Source organism: Nycticebus coucang, chromosome 4 (genome assembly GCF_027406575.1).
Source record: "Nycticebus coucang isolate mNycCou1 chromosome 4, mNycCou1.pri, whole genome shotgun sequence".
Classification (NCBI taxonomy): Eukaryota; Metazoa; Chordata; class Mammalia; order Primates; family Lorisidae; genus Nycticebus; species Nycticebus coucang.
Genome location: NC_069783.1, coordinates 87,950,505 through 87,975,543, shown reverse-complemented (window position 1 = coordinate 87,975,543; position 25,039 = coordinate 87,950,505). Strand labels below are relative to the sequence as shown.

At 43.4% G+C, this 25,039-nt stretch overlaps 1 protein-coding gene across 1 annotated transcript; it reads left to right on the top strand.

The window, feature by feature from the left end:
- The first annotated feature begins 1,436 nt into the window (after positions 1–1,436).
- SLC20A1 (solute carrier family 20 member 1) lies at positions 1,437–21,134 on the top strand. Its single transcript, XM_053589832.1, has 12 exons — positions 1,437–1,622; positions 2,025–2,150; positions 2,289–2,631; positions 2,788–2,928; positions 3,121–3,206; positions 9,871–9,967; positions 13,218–13,337; positions 14,772–15,041; positions 15,149–15,707; positions 17,512–17,697; positions 18,165–18,249; positions 20,186–21,134. Exons 3-12 carry the CDS (start codon positions 2,292–2,294, stop codon positions 20,345–20,347), a joined length of 2,046 nt encoding a protein of 681 aa, XP_053445807.1. The 5' UTR covers positions 1,437–1,622; positions 2,025–2,150; positions 2,289–2,291; the 3' UTR covers positions 20,348–21,134.
- Positions 21,135–25,039: the final 3,905 nt, after the last annotated feature.

The following is a 25,039-nucleotide window of genomic DNA, read 5'->3' as shown; positions in this document are numbered from 1 at the left end:
CATGACCTTGGGACCTAGAGTTTTCTAAGTTACTCAAACAAATACAACTAACTCTACCACGTCGGATTATGTAGATTAGAGGATACTCAGGTTGAGTTTAGGCCTCTAAAGATGACTCAGACAGCAAAAATTTACAATGGCTTTGTTTCTGTTATTCAGTGCCTAATAGCTAGAGATGGCAAAAAAGGGTGGGGATGACTTCAGATCACTCTAAAGCCTGGTGAGTACTTCTGGCTGGAATTTTTTAATCTCATTACAACCCTGAGAAGAGACCAAGGCCATAATCTCCAATGGAGTGACTAGTTTTAGTCTTGATCTTAAGTGGTATAAACGAAATGCCCCTAAATGTGCAGAACGAATCTTAATATCAAAATTACACTATATACAACGTGGCTTAAAAAAAGAAAAAGAAAGCTTCCAGGACGCAAGGAGAACACCACCTTATACCCTTTCCTACATCCTCAAACAGGCTTAGTCAAGGAAAGAGCAAAGCGGAATTAGCACTTCCTGAATATCCACTGAGTTCTACTCACGTTCACACGCGTTAACTTATGTAATTTCCCCTCAAGGTAGGCACTGACTGCTAACATTTTAGCTTCCTGAGACTGCAGGCCGAGAGACGTAGGACTTGCTCAAGGTGACACTGCAGCAAGGCATCACAATTTGAATCTGAAGCTGTGTCCTTCCCCCGGCCATCGCCGCAAATGGCAAACACAGGTCCGACATCGGGAAATTAATGACCCACAGCCATTCAGCAGCTATGCGCCATAAGTGGAAAGACCGGCTGGTTCTCGTGACTCTTTGGTTCTCCTGTTTCCACTCTGGTGCATGACTGCGGGTGCAGAGCCACCACGTGAACGTCCTCCCCCGACCTCAGGCCAGGGACAGTGCCTGGCCAAGGGCAAGTCACAGGTGCTATAACGTGCCAGAACTGGATCCGGAGCTTCAGGGCGCAAGCTCTCCTGCAGTGTCACCCGGCAGACAGGAAGGGTGTGGCCACCGGGTGCAGCAGTGCCCGAGTGCGCAGAAAGTGCAGCCTGAGGCGCAGCAAAACAGGGCCCACGAGGGACGAACTAGGAATAACCTTGGTCGCAGCCTCTATAACCCGTATGATGACCTCTGGGACAGGGCGAGGGTCTCCCACAGTTTCTGCGATCCGCAGGACGGTTCTCCCAGGCCGCTGCCAAGCCGAAAGAGGGAGCTGCCCCGCCCCACGTGGACCAGCTCCTTTCTGGGGCGTGGCCGGCGGCGCAGGACGGACCAATGAGCGCCTTGGTTGGGCTCACCCGGCTGGGCTCGCCCGGCAGACGGGCTGCGTCATCTCGGGGGCGGGGCTCCAGGGCCGGCTCGAGGCGCGGCAGGTCACGCGGGTCGCAGCGCCGCCTATAAATACAGGCCGGCGGCGTGCTCCACCAGAGTGATGGCTGCCGGCGCGCGCTGCGTGTTTTCTCTTCTCAGTTGCTGAGGCGCCTGCTGCCCTCGTGGGTCAAGAGCCCCGCAGGGCCGTCGCCAGTTCCGCGGCCTGGGCCGTCTGTTCGCCGGCCGCAGGTGCGCGTGTCCGTATCTCCAGCCCGCTGCTGCAGCCTCGGTCTCCTTGTCTCCCGCTCCGCCCTTCTCTTCTGGTGAGTGGCGCCGCCGCCCAGAGGGGCTCGCTCTTCACCCCTGTTCCGAGCCCTACGCGGCGGCGCGGGAGGCGGCCGTGCGGGCCAGTGCGGACGGCCGGGCAAGCTCTGGCTTGTTGCTGTCCGCCTCGCTCCCCTACCCCGCCCGCTTGCCCGCCCGCGGGCATTTTTTGGCGGTCCCCGAGCGGCGCGCGCGGGAATGGCCCTTTTCCGGTTCGCGCGCCCATCGCGAGCGCGGGCGGACGGCTCGGCAGTCGGGCTGGGCGTTCGCCGGGCAGCGGAGGCCCCGGCACCACGTGCCTCGCTGCGTCGCGGGTCCTACGGGGGAAGGGGCAGGGGCCGAGAGCGGAGGGTAGAGCTGGGTGCCGCCACCGCTATTGTCATTTTCTCCCCCTCCCCCAGGATGAACTCTCGTCCTTTCTCCTCTCCGCCATGGAATTCCGCTCCGTGCTTCTAGCCCTCCAGAGCCAAAGAACCCCCAGACAACAGACGTCCATACGCAGTGTATAGCAGTAACTCCCCACCTGGGTTTGTGTGCCGTAGTTTACAGTATTTAATTTTATATAATATATATTATTTATTATAGCATTTTTGATACCTCATATTGTGTTTACACATCTTGAAAGCCGCTCGGTAATTCTCTTCTTAATTAAAAAACCACTATAGAGAATGGAAACTACCGTACCAACGCTGAGCACCAGTACTATAGCTGCTACTACCGCTTCTGGTTCGTTGCACCTATGGATCCTCACCTTAGGCTTCATCATTGCATTTGTCTTGGCATTCTCTGTGGGTGCCAATGATGTAGCAAATTCTTTTGGTACAGCTGTGGGTTCAGGTGTAGTGACCCTGAAGCAAGCCTGCATCCTAGCTAGCTTCTTTGAAACAGTGGGCTCCGTCTTATTGGGGGCCAAAGTGAGCGAAACCATCCGGAAGGGCTTGATTGACGTGGAGATGTACAACTCGACCCAGGGGCTGCTGATGGCCGGCTCAGTCAGTGCTATGTTTGGTGAGTTCTTGTGTATTACCCCGTTGATAGTGGGTGAGCAAGTTTTGTTTCGGATCGTCCCATTTTTGTGCTGCACCTTGCTGATTATTGCCATCAGAGTGCACTGCGTACATAATAGAGTTTTTTCATTTACTTAATAAAACTTGGCTGTTTCAGGTTCTGCTGTGTGGCAACTAGTGGCTTCGTTTTTGAAGCTCCCCATTTCTGGGACCCATTGTATTGTTGGCGCAACCATTGGTTTCTCCCTCGTGGCGAAGGGGCAGGAGGGTGTCAAGTGGTCTGAACTGATAAAAATTGGTATGTTTGATTCTGAATGCTGCTTCATTTTTGTTTTTGTCATATGTTACTATGGCATTGTGTATGGGAGTTTATGGTATAAGGTGGAGGGACAAATTTGAGAGTTTTGAAAATAGAACATTAACATTTAAAGTGTTTTTTGGTTTCTGATTTTCCTCATTTAACATTTTTTCTTAATGTGTTTTATTCCAGTGATGTCTTGGTTCGTGTCTCCACTGCTTTCTGGAATTATGTCTGGAATACTATTCTTCCTTGTCCGTGCATTCATTCTCCGTAAGGTAACCCTTCTCCCCGCTATAGAGAGGACCTTTCTTGGGTCCCACTCAAACCCAGTGACATTCTTGCAGGTGTGATTGGTGTGTGGCATGTGGCTGTGGAAAGTTAAAGTTATTTGTTCTGCACATTTGTTGTATTTTGTGGAGCTCTCAAAGGCACGTTTTTAGTAGTACTGAAGAGGCCATTCAGGAAGGAAAAATTGAATATTGCAGTGTGTCAATAAACTGGAAGTGAAAAAAATAAGGAAATTCATTTAGGTATAGGCAGGTTATTACTTTCTATAAACTGCTATTACATTCAGGCCGGTTTGAAGTGTATGCTTGGGGTTTAACAAGTCATTGGCTTTTACCAAGCTGCCAGTTTAAATGGGTCTTTACGGTGCTGATTAACCTAACCAGTTTATAGGCTGTTAGATGAGGACAATCCCTCTCATAGTGACTCTTGTCTAGTTTCTCAGAATAAGTAAAAAGAACCAGTAAAAGGTAGTTTTTGCCCCCCCCCCCCCCCCAAGCAGCAGCCTTTTCCTGTCCATTGGAAAATCCCTTTTGAGAGACCAGATAGCATTTCTCTTTCTAAGGAAGTCATGCTGACTCCAAAACAGATGAAGACACGAAGGGATTATGTTGGCATTGGGCTGAATTACAGTAAGAATAAATGCATTTTTCTCAGGAAAACAATGTTGTCCTTTTTCTAAGGTGAATGGCTCTAAAGGGTCCATTGTTACTTCTTAAAAATGTCCCTAAACTGTAGAAATCTAGTGAAGGGAGATAGGTAGCTTAGGCCCAGGATGTAAGAATGTATTCAGACTCACAAATGTGGTTTTAAGTTTCTCTAGGGAGGCATTTGTCTCTTCTCCATAGAAATTCTATGCCTGGTAAATTGTTTCAATGAGAAGTTTAACACTTTGAAAACTTGACATACATAGCTTGGTATAATTTTCTTTTAATTAAAAATTTTATTTATTTTTTTTTTTTTGAGACAGTCTCACTTGGTCACCGTTGGTATAGTATCATGGGGTCATAGCTCATAGCAACCTCAAACTCTTGGGCTTAAGTGATTCTCTTGCCTCAGCCTCCCAAGTAGCTGGGACTACAGGCACCTGCCATAACGCCTGGCTCCTCTTAGAGACCAGGTCTTGCTCTGGCTCAGGCTGTTCTCGAACTCTTGAGCTCAGGCAGTCCACCTGCTTCAGCCTCCCAAGTGCTGGGATCACAGGTGTGAGCTACTGCACCTGGCTACACTGACTTTCTGTGGCATCACAGCTCACAGCAACCTCCAGCTCTTGGGCTTAGGTGATTCTCTTGCCTCAGCCTCCCGAGTAGCTGGGACTACAGGCACCCGCCACATCTCCCAGCTATTTTTTGTTGCAGTTTGGCTGGGGTCAGGTTCCATCCCGCCACCCTTGGTATATGGGGCCAGCGCCCTACTCACTGAGCCACAGGCGCCGCCTTACACTGACTCTATAAATTATTAGGAAGCAAATTGTTCTAGTTCTGGAGAGGCTTTGTGTATCTTACCTCAAATTAAACTTGTCTTTTTTCTTGGAGAAGGAATGGTAGTGCTCTGAGGTGTAAAGGGATTTTTCAGGTTCCCCCAACCTCTCATTTGAAAATGCATACCAGGTATTTTTACCCTCACCCTTTTGTGTTTTTGTTTTTGAGACAAGGTCTTGCTCTGTCTCTTGACTAGATTGCAGTGGTACTATCCTAGTTCACTGCAATCTCTGGGACTACAGGTGTGTACCACTACACCTGGCTGATTTTTGTGTTTTTTGTGGAGATGGGGTGGGAGGTTGGAGGGGTCTACTTTTGCTCAGGCTGGTCTCAAACTCCTGAGCTCAAATAATCTTCCCCCTCAACCTCCCTGAGTAGTAGGATTACAGGCATGAGCCATCTTGCCCAGCACTGAACTGAGTATTTCCTATATGGGTATAGGGATGGAGATAATCAGATGATTGAGAGTGATTACAATAATATTCAAAATAGGCTTGGCACTGGCATAGTGGTTACGGCGTCAGCCACATACACTGAACCTGGTGGGTTTGAACCTGGCCTGGTCCAGCTAAACAACGACAACTGTAACCAAAAAATAGCCAGGCGTGTGGCGGGTGCCTGTAGTCCCAGCTACTTGGAGGCTGAGGAAAGAGAATTGCTTAAACCCAAGAGTTTGAGGTTGCTGTGAGCTGTGACACCACGGCACTCTACTGAGGGCGGCATAGAGAGACTATCTCAAAAAAAAAAAAAAAAAAAAAAAACGTTTAAAACAATATTGATCGGGTGGCGCCTATGGCTCAAAGGAGTAGGGCGCTGGCCCCATATGCCGGAGGTGGCAGGTTCAAACCCAGCCCTGGCCAAAAATTGCAAAAATAAAAAATAATAAAATAAAATAAAACAATATTGATCAGTCCGGGTGTGGTAGCTCATGGCTGTAATCTCAGCACTCTGGGAAGCCAAGGCAGTGGGTATTGCTTGAGCTGGAGGAAGACCCTGTCTTTAAAAATAGCCAGGCACCTGTGGCTCAGTGAGTAGGGCGCCAGCCCCATATACCAAGGGTGGTGGGTTCAAACCCAGCCCCGGCCAAACTGCAACAAAAAAATAGCCGGGCATTGTGGCGGGCGCCTGTAGTCCCAGCTACTCGGGAGGCTGAGGCAAGAGAATCGCCTAAGCCCAGGAGTTGGAGGTTGCTGTGAGCTGTGTGACGCCACAGCACTCTACCAAGGGCGATAAAGTGAGACTCTGTCTCTACAAAAAAAAAAAAAAAAAACAACAACAACAACAAAAAAAAATAGCCAGGTATTGTGTGTGTGTGTGTGTGGGGTTTCTGTAGTCCCAGCTACTTGGGAGACCGAGGCAAGAGAATCGCTTGAGCCCAAGAGTCTGAGGTTGCTGTGAGCTATGCCATGGCTCTCTACTGGGGGCAACAAAATGAGACTGTCTCAAAAATAAAGTATTGATCATCCTATATCTTATGCAGACCACACACACACTTGCATGCCAATTTCTTGGTAACAGATGGGAGTTTTTAGGTGATGAGTTTAAATATTTCTGGTTACTGTTAGGCATTTACTTATTTAATTATTTATTTATTTATTTTGAGACAGAGTCTCACTATGTCGCCCTAGGTAGAGTACCCTGGCTTCACAGCTCACATCAACCTTAAACTCTTGGGCTTAAGTGATTCTCTTGCCTCAGCCTTCCAAGTAGCTGGGACTATAGGCACCTGCCACAATGTCTGGCTATTTTTTGGTTGTAGTTGTCATTGTTGTTTAGCAGGCCCGGGCTGGGTTCTAACCCACCAGCCTTGATGTACGTGGCTGGTGCCCTAACCACTGAGCTGTGGGCACCGAGCCAGGCTTTTAAGTTTCAAGGAAGCACGCTGCTAAAGTATGAATATTTCACCATTGAGATTTATCCCAATTCTTAAAATTCAAATTAAAAAATTAAGATTAAAGTAGCATTTTAAAAATGTCAACCAAATTGCATTTAAAAATTTTTCTCTTTTCTGAATGTTTGTTCCAATGATGTTAATAACCTAATAGGAGAAGGAGGTAAGGTGCTTCTGTTAAGGGTGATATCTTTACACAGAAGGAATGGGCCTTGATACTACTGATGAGTATCTTTGAATTCCAGTAAAAAAACCCCAGAGATTTTAGTATCCTCTTATTTGTTAGGGATCATGTTAAATGCATCTAGGATGTCTGTCTTTTCTTTAGACGAAAACTTACAGGAACATCCAAATGTAAAAAATAAATCATCTGGTGAAAGGGAGGATCTGAAAACCCCTTTCCATCCCACATAACTAGAGGATGAGGTATTGACGTTATTTTCAGGTAAAGTCTAAGTGTGTGAGGTGGATTAAACAGTGATAAAAGCTGTTTCATGAAAATCATTAGTGCTGGATCCTTCCTGGGGGAGATAGGAAAGAACTAGAGAGGGAGTTAAAGGGAGAGACCTTTTTAGTTTTATATTTTTCCTAGATCCTTGGGAACTTTGATGTAAACCACGAGCCTGTATTTCATAAGTAACTCTTAGTAGTAGTGTTGTTCATTCTCCTACCTCATCCCAGCTACTTTTTTTTTTTTTTTTTTTTAAGAGACAGAGTCTCACTTTGTCACCCACGGTAGAGTGCCATGAGCCACAGGCGCCGCCCCCAGCTAACCACCCTTGGTATATAGGGCCGGTGCCCTACTCACTGAGCCATAGGCGCCGCCCCCAGCTACTCAGATTTTTTTTATAGCAGGGAACTCTTCCTTGGGCTGTACAGGAAAATAAATACATGGGTTGCTACTTCTAAATTCTGACCAGTCAATACAGCTAAATCTATAGAGGGCACATTGCCAAGTAGTCTTTGAAAATCTGTTAGGGTTTTACTCTTTGAAGGTGTTGGGGTTTTGGGGGGAGAATTTTCTTAAGGCTGTGGATAGTCTTTAAAAGAAAAATGTACACTTCATGTTCATAACCTTGTTGACTGCTCTCTGGGTGTGACCTCTGCTTTACTCAGGCATGTTTAACCCTTCCTAGTTTCTGTAGAGTGGTGTTTTTGTTTTGGCAACTTCACCTCCTGTTAAGCATTTTTGTAAACAGTATATGAGAGTTAAAATTTAAAGTGGTTTTCAAAGAGGGCTCATCTCTGCTGATTTGGACGGGCACCTTTACTCCACACAGGTCTGTGAGCTTGGTCTTGTTTCATGTTCTTTTTTTTTAGAGACTGAGTCTCACTTTATGGCCCTTGGTAGAGTGCTGTGGCATCACACAGCTCACAGCAACCTCCAACTCCTGGGCTTAAGTGATTCTCTTGCCTCAGCCTCCCAAGTAGCTTGGACTACAGGCGCCCACCACAACGCCCAGCTATTTTTTTTTTGTTGTTGTTGCAGTTCGGCCGGGGCCGGGTTTGAACCCGCCACTCTTGGTATATGGGGCCAGCACCTTGCTGACTGAGCCACAGGCGCCGCCCTTGTTTCATGTTCTTAAGCCACTACCTTCCTCTTCCCAAAGTGAGTATTCTTGTCAGAAGCTTTAGGATCACTTGGGTCTTTCCTTCCCCAAGATACTCCATTGGAATTGTGATCAAGTAGGCATTAAACCTATAGGCCAAGCTCTTTAAAGTTTAGTCTTCACATGTATTTATTCAGATCTATGCTACCCTTCTTTAAGTGTTTAACTTGGGTGTTTTCGTATGTACCTAATATAGATTTGTTGTTGTGGAATCTTTTCACTTTCAGTCACACTGGCTTTCTTGAGGTTCCTTAAATATGTCAAGTTTTTGCCTCAGGGCACTTGCTGATACCCATGTCTGGAATATTCATCCCTCAGATAAACAGGGGGCTTACTTCTTCTCTTCCCCTAGTTAATATACATGGCTTGTTGGCTTAATATCGTCATGTTATGTTCACCCTTAACACCCCACCAAATTAAAACAGGTTCCTCTTTCCATTACTGTCCCCTTACATGTCTGATTTCCCTCACAGTATTTGTCAACATTTTATATTATTCCATACTAGATTGGGAGCATCAGTTCTGTGAGAGTAGGAACTTGTCTCATTTCCTTGACTGTTTCAGTTTTGAGATTTGTGATTGATTTAGTCTGTTGAGTAAGTGGATGACTTTTTTGTGCTGTTGATTTTTATTTTTGCACTTTGATGAAGCATTAATTATGGCATATATATTTTTCAGATGTTTAGACGAGATGGTTGTAGCACGTCTGTTCTGCTGTGTGTTTTATTTCTAATCTTTGAAGGTATGAAGTCAGGTATGCAGTGTTCTGAGAGCTCATGCCCTGTTTCTTTTCTCTTTTCTTTTTTTTTTTTTTTTTTGGAGACAGTCTCACTATGTCACCTGTAATAGAGTACTGTGGCATCACGGCTCACAGCAACCTCAAACTCTTGAGCTTAAGTGATTCTCTTGCCTCAGCCTCCCAAGTAGCTGGGACTACAGGTGTTTGACACAGTGCCCTGCTATTTTTATTGTTGTTGTTGTTGTTGTCATTGTTGTTTAGCCCACCAGGGCGGGGTTTGAACCCGCCAGCCCCACTGTACATGGCCAGCACCTTAACCACTGAGCTATTGGCGCCAAGCCTCATGCCCTGTTTCTTTTTTTTTTTTTTTTTGTAGAGACAGAGTCTCACTTTATCGCCCTTGGTAGAGTGCCGTGGCCTCACACAGCTCACAGCAACCTCCAACTCCTGGGCTTAAGCGATTCTCTTGCCTCAGCCTCCCGAGTAGCTGGGACTACAGGCGCCCGCCACAATGCCCGGCTATTTTTATTTTTTGTTGCAGTTTGGCCGGGGCTGGGTTTGAACCCGCCACCCTCGGCATATGGGGCCGGCGCCTTACCGACTGAGCCACAGGCGCCGCCCCATGCCCTGTTTCTTACATGTGGGTTTCAGTTACTTTAGAACACGAGTATGGAAGGTGATTATTGAGGTAGTTATCAGTTAACAGTATGGTAGCCTAGTTACAAATAGCAAAAAATAAATTACCTTTGGGTAGAGGGTGGAATGAGTCTTTGCAGGGAGACTTTCAGGCACAAATGCAGGAAAAGCCCTCTTTGCCTTAGGAACCACCGTGGAGGAATAGTTATTGGCACTGTAATTCTCAAACTGGCCCTATTACAAGGTTCTGTGGAAATGGTTAACAGCTTTTAAGATACTTCTTCTAATGTTTTACAGGCAGATCCAGTTCCTAATGGTTTGCGAGCTTTGCCAGTTTTCTATGCTTGCACAATTGGGATAAACCTCTTTTCCATCATGTATACTGGAGCACCATGTAAGTACATACTAAGATATTTAAATGTGAATTTAAAGTTGTTTCCAAAACTTGCATTAAATGCCCAATTTACCCTTTTTGCTTTACAGGGCTGAAATCTCCTAGAAGGTGGCTGGCCTGCGCCCATTTCAGAAGGCTGCAGGCTAGTGTATGCTGAGTTAACCTAGATAGTTTTTCAACCAAAGAGACCTGCTCAGATTCTAAATCACTACAGACCTTTCCTCTTTAGTCTTCACAGGATCCATCGATAATATGATCTTCTCCCTCCTTTTCTCCTATCTATGCCAAAAATCTGGAATTGATACTGACCTCAACTACTGAAGAGTCATTAGTTATGTCTGGTCTTCAATAATCAGTCGTTGAGGACTGGTTTGCTGGATATTCTCATTTTTCTCTCCCAAATGGAGCTCCTTTTATTTCTAAGAACTAAATTTACTCCCTTTAATCTGCTATTGAATGAGAAGAGTTGAGATGTTTAACATTTGCTCTAAGTGCATTTGGAATTAGAATTCATGCAGCTAAGAGGAAAAATAATCTATGAGCATGTAAATATTATTTCGAAGTTTGGGAGTATGACAAAGCATGGATTAAATTATGGTGCTGTGTGTTCATTTTAGCAACTACAAAAGATTGATAATAGGCTTTGGTATCTACAAAGGCTCATTTAGCTTGATAGTCTGTGACTACAAATACGTAGTCAGTGGGTTCTATTCTTCTGACTAAACAAATATAGGGCATATATATAGAGAGATTAACTGTCATGAAGCCACTTACCCTTATGTGCCATGCATTCATATTTTTAAATTTTCTTTTTAGTTATTTTAATTCTCATTTTGCCCCACCTTCCTCACCATTACACCATTTTGCACTAATGGGTCATGACTTTCTTTTTAAACCTCACTGAAATAATAAGCTGCTGGCCAAAAATGGCATTAACTAAGTGTTTTTAATCTTGCCTTTGTTCTTGGAATAATCAAGGAAAGAGACTTTATGAGAATATTTTTCTTACTTAGGGGTTACTGGTTACTGAATTTTTTGTGCAGGTGAAGAGAAGTTTGTATGACAAATTTTCATTCTATTGGCTGGCCACAGAGGTGGCTCACACCTGTGATTCTAGCATTCTGGGAGGTGGAGGAGGTTAGACTTTTTAAGCTTTGGAGTTCAAGACCAGCCTGAGTAAAAGCAAGACCCCATCTCTACTAAAAATAGAAAAACTAGCCAGACGTAGTGGTAGGTGCCTGTAGTCCCAGCTACTTGAGAGGTTGTGAGGCAAGAGGATCGTCTGAGCCCAAGTGTTTAAGGTTGCTGTGAGCTATGATGCCATAGCACTCTACCAAGGGTGACAAAGTAAGACTCTTTTTAAAAAATTTCATTCTGTTGTACATTAAATTCTTAATGTTAAACTAAAATGAGACTTCTAAGTACATATGGTTTATGTGGTAGTAGCAAAGCTTGTAATTCAGTAAAATTAGAGAAATTTCCGTTGTTTTGAAAATGAGAAATTTTGATGTTTTTGTTTTGTCCTTTACACACCATTTTATAAGAAAAACTTTATTTCTCCTTTGGCATGGAATATAGAGAAATTTTGATAGGGACAATTAAATTTTATGTATGTTTTTGTACAACTACACAATTAAAATTGAAAGCAGAATTTTTTTTTTTTAAGAGACAGAGTCTTACGTTGCCCTGGGTAAAGAGCCGTGGCGTCACAGCTCATAGCAATCTTCAGCTCTTGGGTTTAGGTGATTCTCTTGCCTCAGCACTACAGATACCCACCACAACCCTTGGCTATTTTTTTGTAGCAGTTTGGCCGGGGCGTGGTGTGAACTGCCACCCTCGGTATATAGAGCTGGTGCCCTACTCACTGAGCCACAGGCACCGCCCTGAAAGCAGAAATTAAAATGAAAAGACTTAAAGTCATTATAGAATTTTAGTGTTGGAGGGACCTCAATTTAATTTCTTTTTTAACAAATATCTCATTTTGGCTCAGCATCCGTAGCACAGAGGTTATGGCAGCAGGTTCGAACCCGGCCTGGGCCAGCTAACAACTGCAACCCAAAAATAGCCAGACATTGTGACAGGTGTCTGTAGTCCCAGCTACTTGGAGGCTGAGGCAAAGAATTGCTTAAGCCCAAAAGTTAGAGGTTGCTGTGAGCTGTGATGCCATGGCACTCTACCCAGGGTGACATAGTGAGACTCTGTCTCAAAAAAAAAAAACAAAGAAAAAGAAAAAAATCTCATTTTTAAAGACTAATAATTTTTGAGTGTGATAGAATTTCCATTGTACAAGTACAGATGGTTCCTGATTTACAATGGTTTGCTTAATGGTCTGTTGACTTTATGATGGGCTTATAAGTATGTAACTCCATTGTAAGTTGAGGAGTATGTGTAATTATATATATAAAAAGCAAATAAAGCAAACAAGCAGGAGTAACTAAGCTATTCCTGGATCAACTACAGATCATTATGACATGTTTTAGACTTTACTGGTTTGCTTTCTGTGTTTAGCATAGGCTAATAATTTGGAGCCTTGGCATGTAAGTGACAAGTACATAATGACTGATACTATGTAAGCCATATGAAACCTATTACTAGGCAAGTCTCTTTTAAGGTGGCTTCTTAGTGCAGTTGCCACTAAATTTTTTCTTTTGCGAAAGACAATTTTTTAAACTATTATTTTTGGGATTCTGTATGTTAGTTTGATAATGCTTTCAAAGAGATAATTTTGTCAAAGGATTTTACTGAGAGCTATTACTATAGATGTTATACCTTTTCCACAGGGGGAATTCTATCAGCAAAACAAATGTCACTGAATACTGGGGCACTTCCCTTTTTTACCATTAAAGTAAATTTATGTGTATCAGTGTTATTTATGGCTCTTAGGGATCAGGAGCTGGGGAGTGGAATGCTTCTGTTTTTTACATAGCTATAGTCATAGGTCTTCAGAGTATAGTGATTCTCACTGTCTTTTAAAGTGAAGAAAAGAAAACCACATGAAAAACCTTAGGACACTTGAATCTAGGAGGTGTTTTAAGTGGGCCAGGATGGCGTGGGTTTCAGATGATCATTGGATCTTTCTCCCAAATTTGTGTGGCCGTTAGCACAGGACATCCTGTGTAAATAAAGCTGGCAGTGGTTGGTAAGAGTGATGGGCTGGCTTGGGGACCCCTCAGTACCCGAGGAGGGTTTACACAGTGTTGCAAGGGGCTGTTGCCCTGGGGTTTTCAAGATGCACCATTTTATCTCCTAGTGCTGGGCTTTGACAAACTTCCTCTGTGGGGTACCATCCTCATCTCGGTGGGATGTGCAGTTTTCTGTGCGCTTATCGTCTGGTTCTTTGTATGTCCCAGGATGAAGAGAAAAATTGAACGTAAGTAATAGCAGAAGTTTAATGTGCTTATTTATCTTTTGTTTGGCCATCTGTAAAAATCCACCATTTGGATAGATTGGCAAAGTAAGATTTTAAAGGGAACTTTGAGGGTGTGGGTTTGTTCAAACTGTTCCTAAATGGACTTAAAATGACCTGAGACCCAGTCATAAAGAATATTTGACCTATGCCATAGAATAAGCTGGGTGTTTGATTTGTTTCTCAATGTACCTTGGTCAGTTGCCAGTGACATGATAGAGAATTATTGCATCTATTATTTGAGAAATATAAGGGTACTATAATGAGAAATAAGGAATAGGTAGGTACATAATATTTTCTTAGAGGAAACCTTTGCTTCCAACTACTTGTACGTATAGTTTCAGATTGTGAGAGGCAAAACTAAGTCTAATGTGCATATGTTGTATATGTGCTAGAATACATCTATACGTTGTATTATATTTGGGCTAGAGTTGGAGTCCACATTCTAGAAGTAGAAATATTGAACTAACAGGTGAGGAAATTGTTCAGGCCATTACAGCACATTGTACTGTAGTGTAAATACCAAGTAAATTTTGGTCAGTTTTCATCTATGTAATGCTAGGTTAGCAAGTTAAAGTTTCTGTAGAAGCTGAGGGATGCACAGACTGCAGTGGCATTAGGAAGAATGCTGCGTCACTGCAGCTGAACTGAGGAGCCTCTGAGAGTTCTCTGCGAGTATGGCTGTGTTAAGTGCATGGTGGGAACAAGGCTTTCAGGACTGTCTGACCTCATTTTTCCCTCAGTCTGGGAGATGAGACAAGTCTTCCTTTAATGCTAGTCTTTAGTTTGACTGAGGTACCTGAACATGCAGGTCGATACTGAGAGCACTGGTATGATAGCAGAAGATATTTTGGTCTATTCATGGCATATCACAGTTGTTTAGAAGTAGAAATTAAAGTTGTCATCTTCAGTTGCCTGTATTGAGTGTGTCACTTTGCTTGAACTCTCATATTGAAATTTGGATTTTTTTTTCTCTTAAACAAACAAACATAAATTAGGTGCAGTTCAGATTTTTACTCTGTCAGGCCCCTGTTTGAATTACCTCCCACTACAGAATGGGTCAGCAGGGAGCTAAGAAGGGTTCTTAACATTTGTAAAGGGTTGTAAAAATAAAAATAAGAACCTGCAGCAAAAGCCTGCAAAACCTAAAATATTTACTGTCTGGCCCTTTACAGAAGTCTGGGACCCCTAGTATAGGGTATTCTGCATTGCTGGTTTGTTCTCAAGTGAAAGATGACTTGCTGGCAAATAATAAGGCATATGGGAAAATTATCTTGAATTGTAACTTAAGTTTACATACATTCTTACTTGAGTGGATATTTTAGGGTGGGAGAAAAAGGAGATATGGAACCAAGGTAGTATGGTCAAAACCAAACCCAAACCCCTTTTGTTTCCTAGGAGAAATTAAATCTAGTCCTTCTGAAAGCCCCTTAATGGAAAAAAAGAATAGCTTGAAAGAAGACCATGAAGAAACAAAGTTGTCTCTTGGTGATGGTGAAAACAGGAATCCTGTTTCGGAGGTAGGGTCAGCCACTGTGCCCCTCTGGGCTGTGGTGGAGGAGAGAACAGTTTCATTCAAACTTGGAGACTTGGAGGAAGCTCCAGAACGGGAGAGGCTTCCCAGCATGGACTTGAAAGAGGAAACCAGCATAGACAGCACCATGAATGGTGAGTTGGGATTCCTAGTTTCATTTTGTTAGCACTAGTGGTTGGAAAGCTTACTGTTTTGGACTTGATGCTTTTTGTACTCAATGTTACTTTTTTTTCTTGGCTAGGTACAGTGGAGTTGCCTAATGGAAACCTTGTCCAGTTCAATCAGACTGTCAGCAACCAGATAAACTCAAGTGGCCACTATCAGTATCACACTGTGCATAAAGATTCCGGCTTGTACAAAGAGCTGCTTCATAAATTACATCTTGCCAAGGTGGGAGACTGCATGGGGGACTCTGGTGACAAACCCTTGAGGCGCAATAATAGCTACACTTCATATACCATGGCTATATGTGGCATGCCTCTGGATTCATTCCGTGCCAAAGAAAGTGAACAGAAGGGTGAAGAAATGGAGAAGCTGACATGGCCTAACACAGACTCCAAGAAGCGAATTCGAATGGACAGTTACACCAGTTACTGCAATGCTGTGTCTGACCTTCATTCAGCGTCTGAAATGGACATGAGTGTCAAGGCAGAGATGGGTCTGGGCGACCGAAAAGGAAGTAGTAGTTCTCTAGAAGAATGGTATGACCAGGATAAGCCTGAAGTCTCTCTCCTCTTTCAGTTCCTGCAGATCCTTACAGCCTGCTTCGGATCCTTTGCCCATGGTGGCAATGATGTCAGGTCAGTCAACTGAATCTTACATTGCTGACTGTTTTTAAACCATCTTATCTTTTTTTTTTCTTTTTATAGAGACAGAGTCTCACTTTATGGCCCTCGGTAGAGTGCCATGGCATCACACAGCTCACAGCAACCTCCAACTCCTGGGCTTAAGCGATTCTCTTGCCTCAGCCTTCCGAGTAGCTGGGACTACAGGTGCCCGCCACAACGCCCAGCTATTTTTTGGTTGCAGTTCAGCTGGGGCCGGGTTTGAACCCACCACCCTCGGTATACAGGGCTGGCGCCTTACCGACTGAGCCACAGGCGCCGCCCCATTTATCTTTTTTATAAGCCTGTGGTTGTTGTACTGGTACTCACAACACCCAGGGCACATCGAATAATTTAGATAGGATGTGTGAGGTCATAGCAGTTATTGACTTAGAAAAATTTTTTTTTTTTTTTTTTTTTTTTTTAGAGACTGAGTCTCACTCTGTCATCCTTGGTAGAGTGCTATGGTGTCATAGCTCACAGCAACCTCCAGCTCTTGGGCTTAAGCGATTCTCTTGCTTCAGCCTCCCAAGTAGCTTGGACCACAGGTGTCCACCACAATGCCCGGCTATTTTTTTGTTGTTGCAGTTCGCCCAGGGCTGGGTTCCAACCCACCACCTTCCATATATGGGGCCGGCACCCTACTCACTGTGCCGCAGGTGCCACCTGACTTAGTAAAATTTTATTCTTAGAGGAATTACAGAGTATTTCTAACTTTATTTCTCTGTGTAATAAATATAGACAGAGATGTCTTTCATAGAGAAGCCTTTTGTCTATCAAGATAGCATGTAGTTCTTTGATAGTATATTGTGGGGTATAAGATGAAAAACTTAAAATCTCTGCCCTAGAGCAACTCTGTAGGTCATTTGCCTTAATTCAGTAGTTTGTAAACTGCTGATGGGACTTGAGTGTTGATTTAAGCTCCTTGTCAGAGGAAAGAGGCACTACGTGTGTGGGACTCTCTCCATCAGAGCTTCATTCAATTTTTTCTGTTACATATGTTGGGGTCCCATTCATTTTCTTTCTTTTTTTTTTTTTTGGAGAGTCTCACTTGGTCATCCTTGGTAGAGTGCTGTGACATCCTAGCTCACAGCAACCTCAAACTTTGGGCTCAAGTGATTCTCTTGCCTCAGATTCCTGAATAGCTGGGACTACAGGCGCCCGCCACACCACCTGGCTGTTTTTTAGAGATGGGGTCTCACTCTGGTTCAGGCTGGTCTCGAACCTGTGAGCTCAGGCAATCCACCGTCTTGGTCTCCCAAGTGGATTAAATTCATTTTCTTCAAAAGCTCCTTTGCGGCTTGGCGCTCATAGCACAGTGGTTACAGCACCAGCCACATAACGGAGGCTGGCAGGTGCGAACCCAGCCTAGGCCTGTTAAACAACAATAACAACTACAACCAAAAAATAGCCCGGCAATGTGGCAGGTTCCTGTAGTCCCAGCTACTTGGGAGGCTGAGGCAAGGGAGTTGCTTAAGCCCAATAGTTTGAGGTTGCTGTGATGCCATGACACTCTACTGAGGGCGACATAGTGAGACTGTCTCAAAAAAAAAAAAAAAGCTCCCAGGGTGGTGCCTGTGGCTCAAAGGAGTAGGGTGCCGGCCCCATATACTGGAGGTGGTGGGTTCAAACCCAGCCCTGGCCAAAAAAAAGGCTCCCTTGCTAAATAAGCTTGAAAGTTATACTTTATAGACAGTTTGGTAAGTCATTCAGCAACTTGGATCTTGCTAAGCTCTAGTTCTACCTGAAAAAATAACTTTCCTTCTTGTTTTTCTTCTAGCAATGCCATCGGTCCTCTGGTTGCTTTATATCTGGTTTATGAAACGGGAGATGTTTCTTCAAAAGTGGCAACACCCATATGGCTTTTACTCTATGGTGGTGTTGGTATCTGTATTGGCCTGTGGGTTTGGGGCAGGAGAGTTATCCAGACCATGGGGAAGGATCTGACACCAATCACACCCTCTAGGTAAGTAGGTAAAGCAGGTCTTAGGGAGGGTAGTGCTCATTTTCTTTGGAGATCTCATACTGCAGAATGCTAGCACACAGATCTCTCTAGTTAAAGTAACTGAATTTGTATAAGTTCCTAACGTTATTGTTGGTGTGAACTTTCTGCATGTTGTTTACTGTGTGGCCCTTAAACATTTTGGTCGCACATTTTATTCACTAAATTTTTCAAAATAAAAGTGAAGGCTTTAATTAATAATGGACTTCTAGAAGAATATAGAACTTTAAACCTTGGAATAAGGAAAGTGGGCATCCCTTGGCCTTATTTCAGGAATAGATTTCGGAAATTACAGCAAATAAAGGTATTAGTGGAGGTTTTGATACTGAGTAGAACAAAGCAGAATTCTGTGAACTTGAGGTAGTGTTAGCTTATCCCCCCCCCCCCCCAAAAAGCCTACATTCTTGACTGTAATCTTTTTATGTCTATAGTGGCTTCAGTATTGAACTGGCATCTGCCCTTACTGTGGTAATCGCATCAAATATTGGCCTGCCCATCAGTACAACACATTGTAAAGTAAGTGTAATATAAATGTCATATGTCTTTTGAATGGTTCTAATAATGTAAGAGTTTTTTTACTTTGATTCTTTGATTTAGGAAGTTTTTTGCAGTTGTTGGAATCTTGAAGAATTTATAAATTTAGGACAAATGATGAGCATACAGCCTTATGTTTTTCAATTTCATGTGTCTATTTAAGCAGTTAAGCATATATTCTCATCAAATAATGGAAAGGTTCTTTTATTTAGAGCTAGGTATGATTTCTGGCCCTGAACCTCTTCCTTGGTTACTTAATCCTCATTGTAATAGCTTTCTAAATTTTTTTAATCTTGAGCATTTCTACTTAGGACTATTATATTCTTTTTAGCAGTCTGGGTATGTGTGCTGATAGGCTGGCTAGCTATTTAATTCTGACCAGGTGAGTTTCTGCTACCATGTGTAGTGGCTGAAGGGCTGGTTTTAATAAGTCCCTGAGGCTTGTTGGACTATTGGAAGGGTAGGGTGTTTATAGAAAGCAGGACCTCTCAGGATTAAAGTACTGAGAGATGTATTGAATCTTAAGGTGCTTGGTGACCATTTTAATTACAGGATAAGGAAGAAACTAGCTTCCTTAAGAGAATTTAAACTGCTGAGTCATCCCTTTTCTACCAAGATGTCTCTGCTGGCATTTGTCTATTTATTTATTTACATTTTTTTGAGACCATCTCACTCTGTTGCCCTGGGTAGAGTGCTATGGCGTCATAGCTCACAGCAACTTCAAACTCCTGGGCTCAAGTGATCCTGTTGCCTCAGCCTCCTGAGTACCTGGAACTATAGGCTCCTTCCACTATACCTGGTTACTTTTTTTATTTTTAGTAGAGATGGGGTCACACTCTTGCTCAGCCTGGTCCCCAACTCCTGAGTTCAAGCAATACACCTGACTTGGCCTTCCGGAGTGGTAGGATATAGACATGAGCCACACTGCTTGGCCAGCATTTGCCTTTTTCAGTTTTCTTTCTTTCTTTTTTTTTTTTGAGACAGACTCAAGCTGTCGCCCTGGATAGAGTGCTATGGCATCATAGCTCACAGCGACCTCCAACTCAGGCTCAAGTGATCTTCTTGCCTCAATTTTTCTATTTGTTTTTTGCAGTTTTTGGCCAGGGCGGGATTTGAGCCCGCCACCTCTGGCATATGGGGCCTTTGAGCCACAGGTGCTGCCTAGTTTTTCTATTTTTAGTAGAGATGGGGGTCTTGCTTTTTGCTCATGCTGGTCACGAACTTCTGAGGTCAAACATTCCGCCCTCCTTGGCCTCACGGAGGCGTTAGCCACTGTGCCCAGCCACCTTTTTGGTTTTAATATCAGCCTCCTTCTAAATGGTCTTTGGAAAACCTAAAACTTAATTAATTCTGTGGGGGGAGATAGCCTTACTTTGTTGTCCGTGGTAGAGTGCTGTGGCATCACAGCTCACAGCAACCTCAAACTCTGGGCTCAAGCCATTCTCTTGTCTTAGCTTCCCAAGTAGCAGGGACTACAAGGCACCTGCCACAACGCCTGGCTATTTTTAGAGATGAGGTTTCACTCTGGCTCAGGCTGGTACCGAACTCCTGAGCTCAGGCAGTCCACCCTCCTTGGCTTCCCAGAGTGCTAGGATTAGAGGGGTGAGTAACCACACCTGGCCCAACTTAATTTATTATTAAAAGCAAAACACGTTCATTAAGTTGTGTAGTTCAGAAGGGAAGAAGGACATGTTCTTCATGTGTCATATTTTACCATAGGTAGTACAGATTTAATAATGGGATTTTTATATTACCTTCATCTTCCCACAAGTAATCTTAATTTGTTATAGACTGGCTTTTATGGACTTGGTCTCATCCAGTTGTGTGGGGCATCTTGCCTAAATGGGTCTCAGGTATCTATTTGCAGAATACCGTTGACACTTCAGTAATTAGTTGCTTTGGTCTGTTTCTTTCCTAGGTGGGTTCTGTTGTATCTGTTGGCTGGCTCCGATCCAAGAAGGCAGTTGATTGGCGACTTTTTCGTAACATTTTTATGGCCTGGTTTGTCACAGTCCCCATTTCTGGTGTTATCAGTGCTGCCATCATGGCAGTCTTCAAGTATGTCATCTTCAGAGTGTGAAGCTGTTCAAGATTAAAATTTGCATCAATGTTGGGACCACCTTACCCATTCCTGCTCCCTTGCATAATGATTACAGTGTTACCAAAGACTGATGAGAGTCTTTAAAGTTTGGGAGCCAGGGGAGGGAAGTGTTACTTGTGCTATAATTGCTTTTGTGCTAAATATGACTTGTCTCAAAATTAGCTATGTACAAGAGCCAGGTTTCCACTGGTTCCTGCTGAGGTCCCCTTTCCTTCTGGGCTGTGAATTCCTGTACATATTTCTCTACTTTTGTATGAGGCTTCAGTTCCATTATGTTTTGATGATGTCTCTGAACATAACTTGTGATTTTTTTTTTTTTTTAAACCATGCAGAGCCATTTGACAGAGTGTACTTTGCTTTGTTGGTTTCACCAGCTTCTGCCCTAACATGCACAGGGATTAAACAACAAAAAAATGTACTTAAGCTTCCATTGTAGTCTCTTATATAATAGAGTCATTGGTACTCTGTCCTCCTGTCGGTAGTGGCAGGTTGTATTGGCAGATGTGGGAATTTCTTAGAGGGATGAGGTTCTTTGAACACAGTGAAAATTTAGGTTTGTAACTTCTTTGCAAGCAGTTCATTGACTATTGCTAAGAAGAAGTAAGAAGAAAAGGCCTTTGGGCAATCTTGGTTCATTCTTTAAGATTTCTGGCAGTGTGGGATAGATGAATGAGTGGAATTTGAACTCTGGGTAAGTTAAATGGGACAGCCTTCCATGTTCATCTGTCTACCTCTTAACTGAATAAAAAAGCCTACAGTTTTTAGAGAATTTGTTCATGTGGTTTTTGTTTGTGTTTGAATCATCTGGGTTCTGTTAGCCTAATGCCATTCTTAGGAGAATATGAATGTCTTAACAAGTGGGAGCTGCTCTGCAACCTAGATTTCTCCACCCCTCCCTGTTTCATGTGACCCCAAAATGTGCATGACCTTATTCCATAGGGGACTATTATAGCAATTTGGCATATTCCTTTTTAATAGCATAACAGAGACATTTTCAAGTTAGTATACATAGATCTACTCATGGTTTTTAACAGCCAAAGTTTTCCTGTTTGAATAAACTATTTTATTTTACTGTTTTAGTATAACTTTTATTTTATGTATATTGTTTCCAGCTTTGATATTACAGTTGACCCTTGAACACAGGGTCACCCCCTCTCTGCAATTGAAAAGCCATTTATAACCCACCAAAACTTAACAGTAACCTACTGTTGACCAGAAGCCTTACCAATCACATAAATTGTGAATTAGTACATACTTTGCATGTTATGTGTTATTACATATACTGTATTCTTACAAGAAACTAAGGTAGAGAGAAAATGTTGGAAAATCAAAAGAGAAAACACATTTACTATTCATTATGTGGAAGTGAATCATAAAGGTCTCCACCCTCATTGTCTTACTTTGAGTGGGCAAAGGACGAAGAGGAGGGGTTGGTCTTGCTGTCTTGAGGGTGGCAGGGCTGGAAGAAAATCTTAGTATAAATGGACTTCCACAGTTTAAATCCATGGTCCTGCCATAAACATCTACAGTGCATGGGGCAGCCTCCACAGTAAAGAATTATATGGGCTGAAATTTGAATGATGCTGAGGTTGAGAAACCTTCACATAGAGTGGTCTGACTGAACAGTTTGCTGGGGGAACCCCAGAGAAAACTTGGGAGGGTAAAAGCCAGACGGCTCAAAGTTCAGGGACTCAGTGGGGGATGAGTTCACTATGTATTTTAACCTCTTTAGTCTTTCCTTTGCGTGGCTCCACTAGGCACAGTTTTCAGTTACCTCAGTTACCTCGGTGAACAATAGTCCCCTGACAACACAGTTCATACTTCAGTTACCATGGTTTATTAACTAATTGCACGAAGTACAAACTTTAAAAAGCTAGCTCTTTTGTCCACAAATCACGTTTAGAAAATAATGCATATCATGATCAGTGCTATATTCACAACATCTTTTGTATTTTGTAGACAAAATACAATTTTCAATTGCAGGATCTGGCTCTGTTGCCCAGGCTAGAGTGCCATGGTGTCAGCCTGGCTCACAGCAACCTCAAACTCCAGGTTCAAGTTTCCTCCTGCCTCAGCCCCAGAGTAGCTGGGACTACAGGCACCCACCACAATGCCCAGCTAATTTTTTTTTTTCCTGTTTTTAGTAGAGATGGGGTCTCACTCTTACTCAGGCTGGTCTCAAACACCTGAGCATAGGCAATCCACCTGCCTCTGCCTCCCAGAGTGCTAGGATTACAGGCATGAGTCATCGTGCCTGGCCTATCATACCATTTTTCAGTCTGTTGATGGTTGGTAACTGTCTGTTACTCAGTTGGGTTGGGTTGTCTCCTTAACTGCCAGCCGTAGAGATACTATAGGCTTCCTTTGAGCACTGTCGTTGGATTATGCTCAAAGGTGAGGCTTGAATGAAAATGAAAATTTGTTTTTTTATCAAACACAACTTTCATTAGTCCAGCCAGAGGACAAAGGTTATATAAGATTTTAAAGCTTATTAAAAACAGCCTTGCATAGGCTGTTGATGCTACATTGAAAGATCTTACAGTTTCTTTAGCTGAGGTTTGGAAGAAAATGAAATCATCACGGAAGAAATTAACAGTAACTTATTTTCTTTTCTTTCTTTTTTTGAGACATAGTCTCTATTGGCCTGATAGAGTGCCATGGTGTCATAGTTCACAGCAACCTCCAACTCTTGGGCTTGAGCAATTCTCTTAGCCTCCTGGGACTACAAGTGTACATCTCTATGCCCAGCTAGTTTTTCTACTTTTAGTGGAGAAAGGTGGGTGGGTGGGGTCTCTTGCTCAGGCTGGTCTCAAACTCCTGAGCTCAGGCAATCCACCCACCTCGGTCTCCTGGATTATAGGTGTGAACCACCGCGACTGGCCACAAATTTACTTGTTGATTGTGAGATCCCTCTACACAAAGTGAGGACTCTTACTTGCCTGCTATTTCTCAAACCATCTGCCCTTTCCTACCCTTTATAATATAAACTTTCAGCCCAATGCCATGTGGGAGACAGATGCCTGACATTATAACATGGAGAAAAGGATCCTAGGGCTTAACTCTGTTGCTTACAAACATTTTTCATTATGGAAATGTTCAAAATATCCATAAAAGTAGAGTATAGGAACTCTGCCTATACAGCTGTAAGAACGTGCAACTTTCGGCTTGGTGCCTATAGCTAAACAGCTAGGGCACCAGCCACATACACCAGAGGTGGCAGGTTCAAACCCTGCCTGGACCTGCCAAACAATGACAACTACAACAAGAACAACAAAAAATAGTCGGGCGTCATGGCAGGTGCTTGTAGTCCCAGCTACTTGGGAGGCTGAGGCAAGAGAATCGCTTAAGCCCAAGAGTTTGAGGTTGTGTGAGCTGTGATACCCTGGCACTCTACTGAGGGCAACATAGTGAGACTTTGTCTCAAAAAAAAAAAAAAAAAGCAACTTTCTGCTATTCTTGTTTCCTTTATTTCTTCTTACAATTTTTTTTTTTTTTTGCTTTGGAGTATTTTGAAGCAAATCCCAGACACCTCATTTGTGGACATGTCTAAAAGATACAGTGTTGTTTTCTGTTGTTTGTTTTTTTGAGACAGAGTCTCAAGCTTTCGCCCTGGTAGAGTACCTTGGCGTCATAGCTCACAGCAACCTCCAACTCGGGCTCAAGTGATTCTCTTGCCTCAGTTTTTCTATTTTCAGTAGAGATGGGAGTCTCGCTTTTGCTCAGGCTGGTCTCGAAATTGTGAGCTCAAACTGTCCACCTGTCTCGGCCTCCTAGAGTGCTAGGATTACAGGTGTGAGCCACCGCGCCCAGCCAAGATACAGAGCCTCAAGCTGTTGCCCTGGGTAGAGTGCTCCAACTCCTGGGCTCAAGCGATTCTTGCCTCCGACTCCCAAGTACCTGGGACTACAGGCGCCCACCACAACGCCCGTCTATTTTTTGGTTGCAACTGTCATTGTTGTTTGGCAGGCCCGGCCTGGATTCGAGCCCGCCAGCTCAGGTGTATGTGGCTGGAGCCTTAGCAGCTTGAGCCACAGGCGCCGAGCCAAGATACAGTGTTTTTTAAAAATGTTAACCAAACTACAAAAAAAGTCACATTCAATACAATTGATTAAAATGTTTTGCAGAGCCAAGTTCTTGCTATGTTGCTCCGGCTGGTCTTGAACTCTTAGGCTCAAGGGATCCTTCCACTTCAGCCTCCCAAAGTGCTACGATTACAGATGTGAGCTACTGTACTTGGTTAGCTCCAATACAATTAATAGTAGTTCTTTAATATCATCTAATACATCATCTTCCCCAAATTGCTTCTTAGACTTTTCAATCTGTCTGGCTTTAAGCGCCTTCATTTCTCTTTCAGGATACCTGATGCTCCAGTTTCTAAGCATTATATGGGCCAGCTTAGCTTCAGCCTTCTTGGGGTTGCAGGAGTCTTTTCCATAATTTTGAGGGTTTTGTCTCCTCACTTGTTCACTATGCTTTTATAGTATTCCCTTACTGCTGTCTTGATGGTGTTTCAAAGGGAGTGAAGGTAAATGTTGCAATATGTCTTTACCCAGTTAATATTTTAGTATTATTTTTAAAAAGTGTCAGAATGTTTACATTGAAAAGTGTTTTCTTATTGTTGTTGCAGTTTGGCTGGGTTCGAACCCTCTACCCTCGGTATATGGGGCTGGC

What these genes read in the sequence shown, in the direction of transcription:
- SLC20A1 (XM_053589832.1), top strand. Translation starts at nt 2,292, where the DNA reads ATGGAAACTACCGTACCAACGCTGAGCACCAGTACTATAGCTGCTACT. An exon ending in GATGAAGAGAAAAATTGAAC is followed by an intron (nt 13,338 to 14,771) that starts GTAAGTAATAGC and finishes TTTGTTTCCTAG; the next exon opens with GAGAAATTAAATCTAGTCCT. An exon ending in CATAGACAGCACCATGAATG is followed by an intron (nt 15,042 to 15,148) that starts GTGAGTTGGGAT and finishes TTTCTTGGCTAG; the next exon opens with GTACAGTGGAGTTGCCTAAT.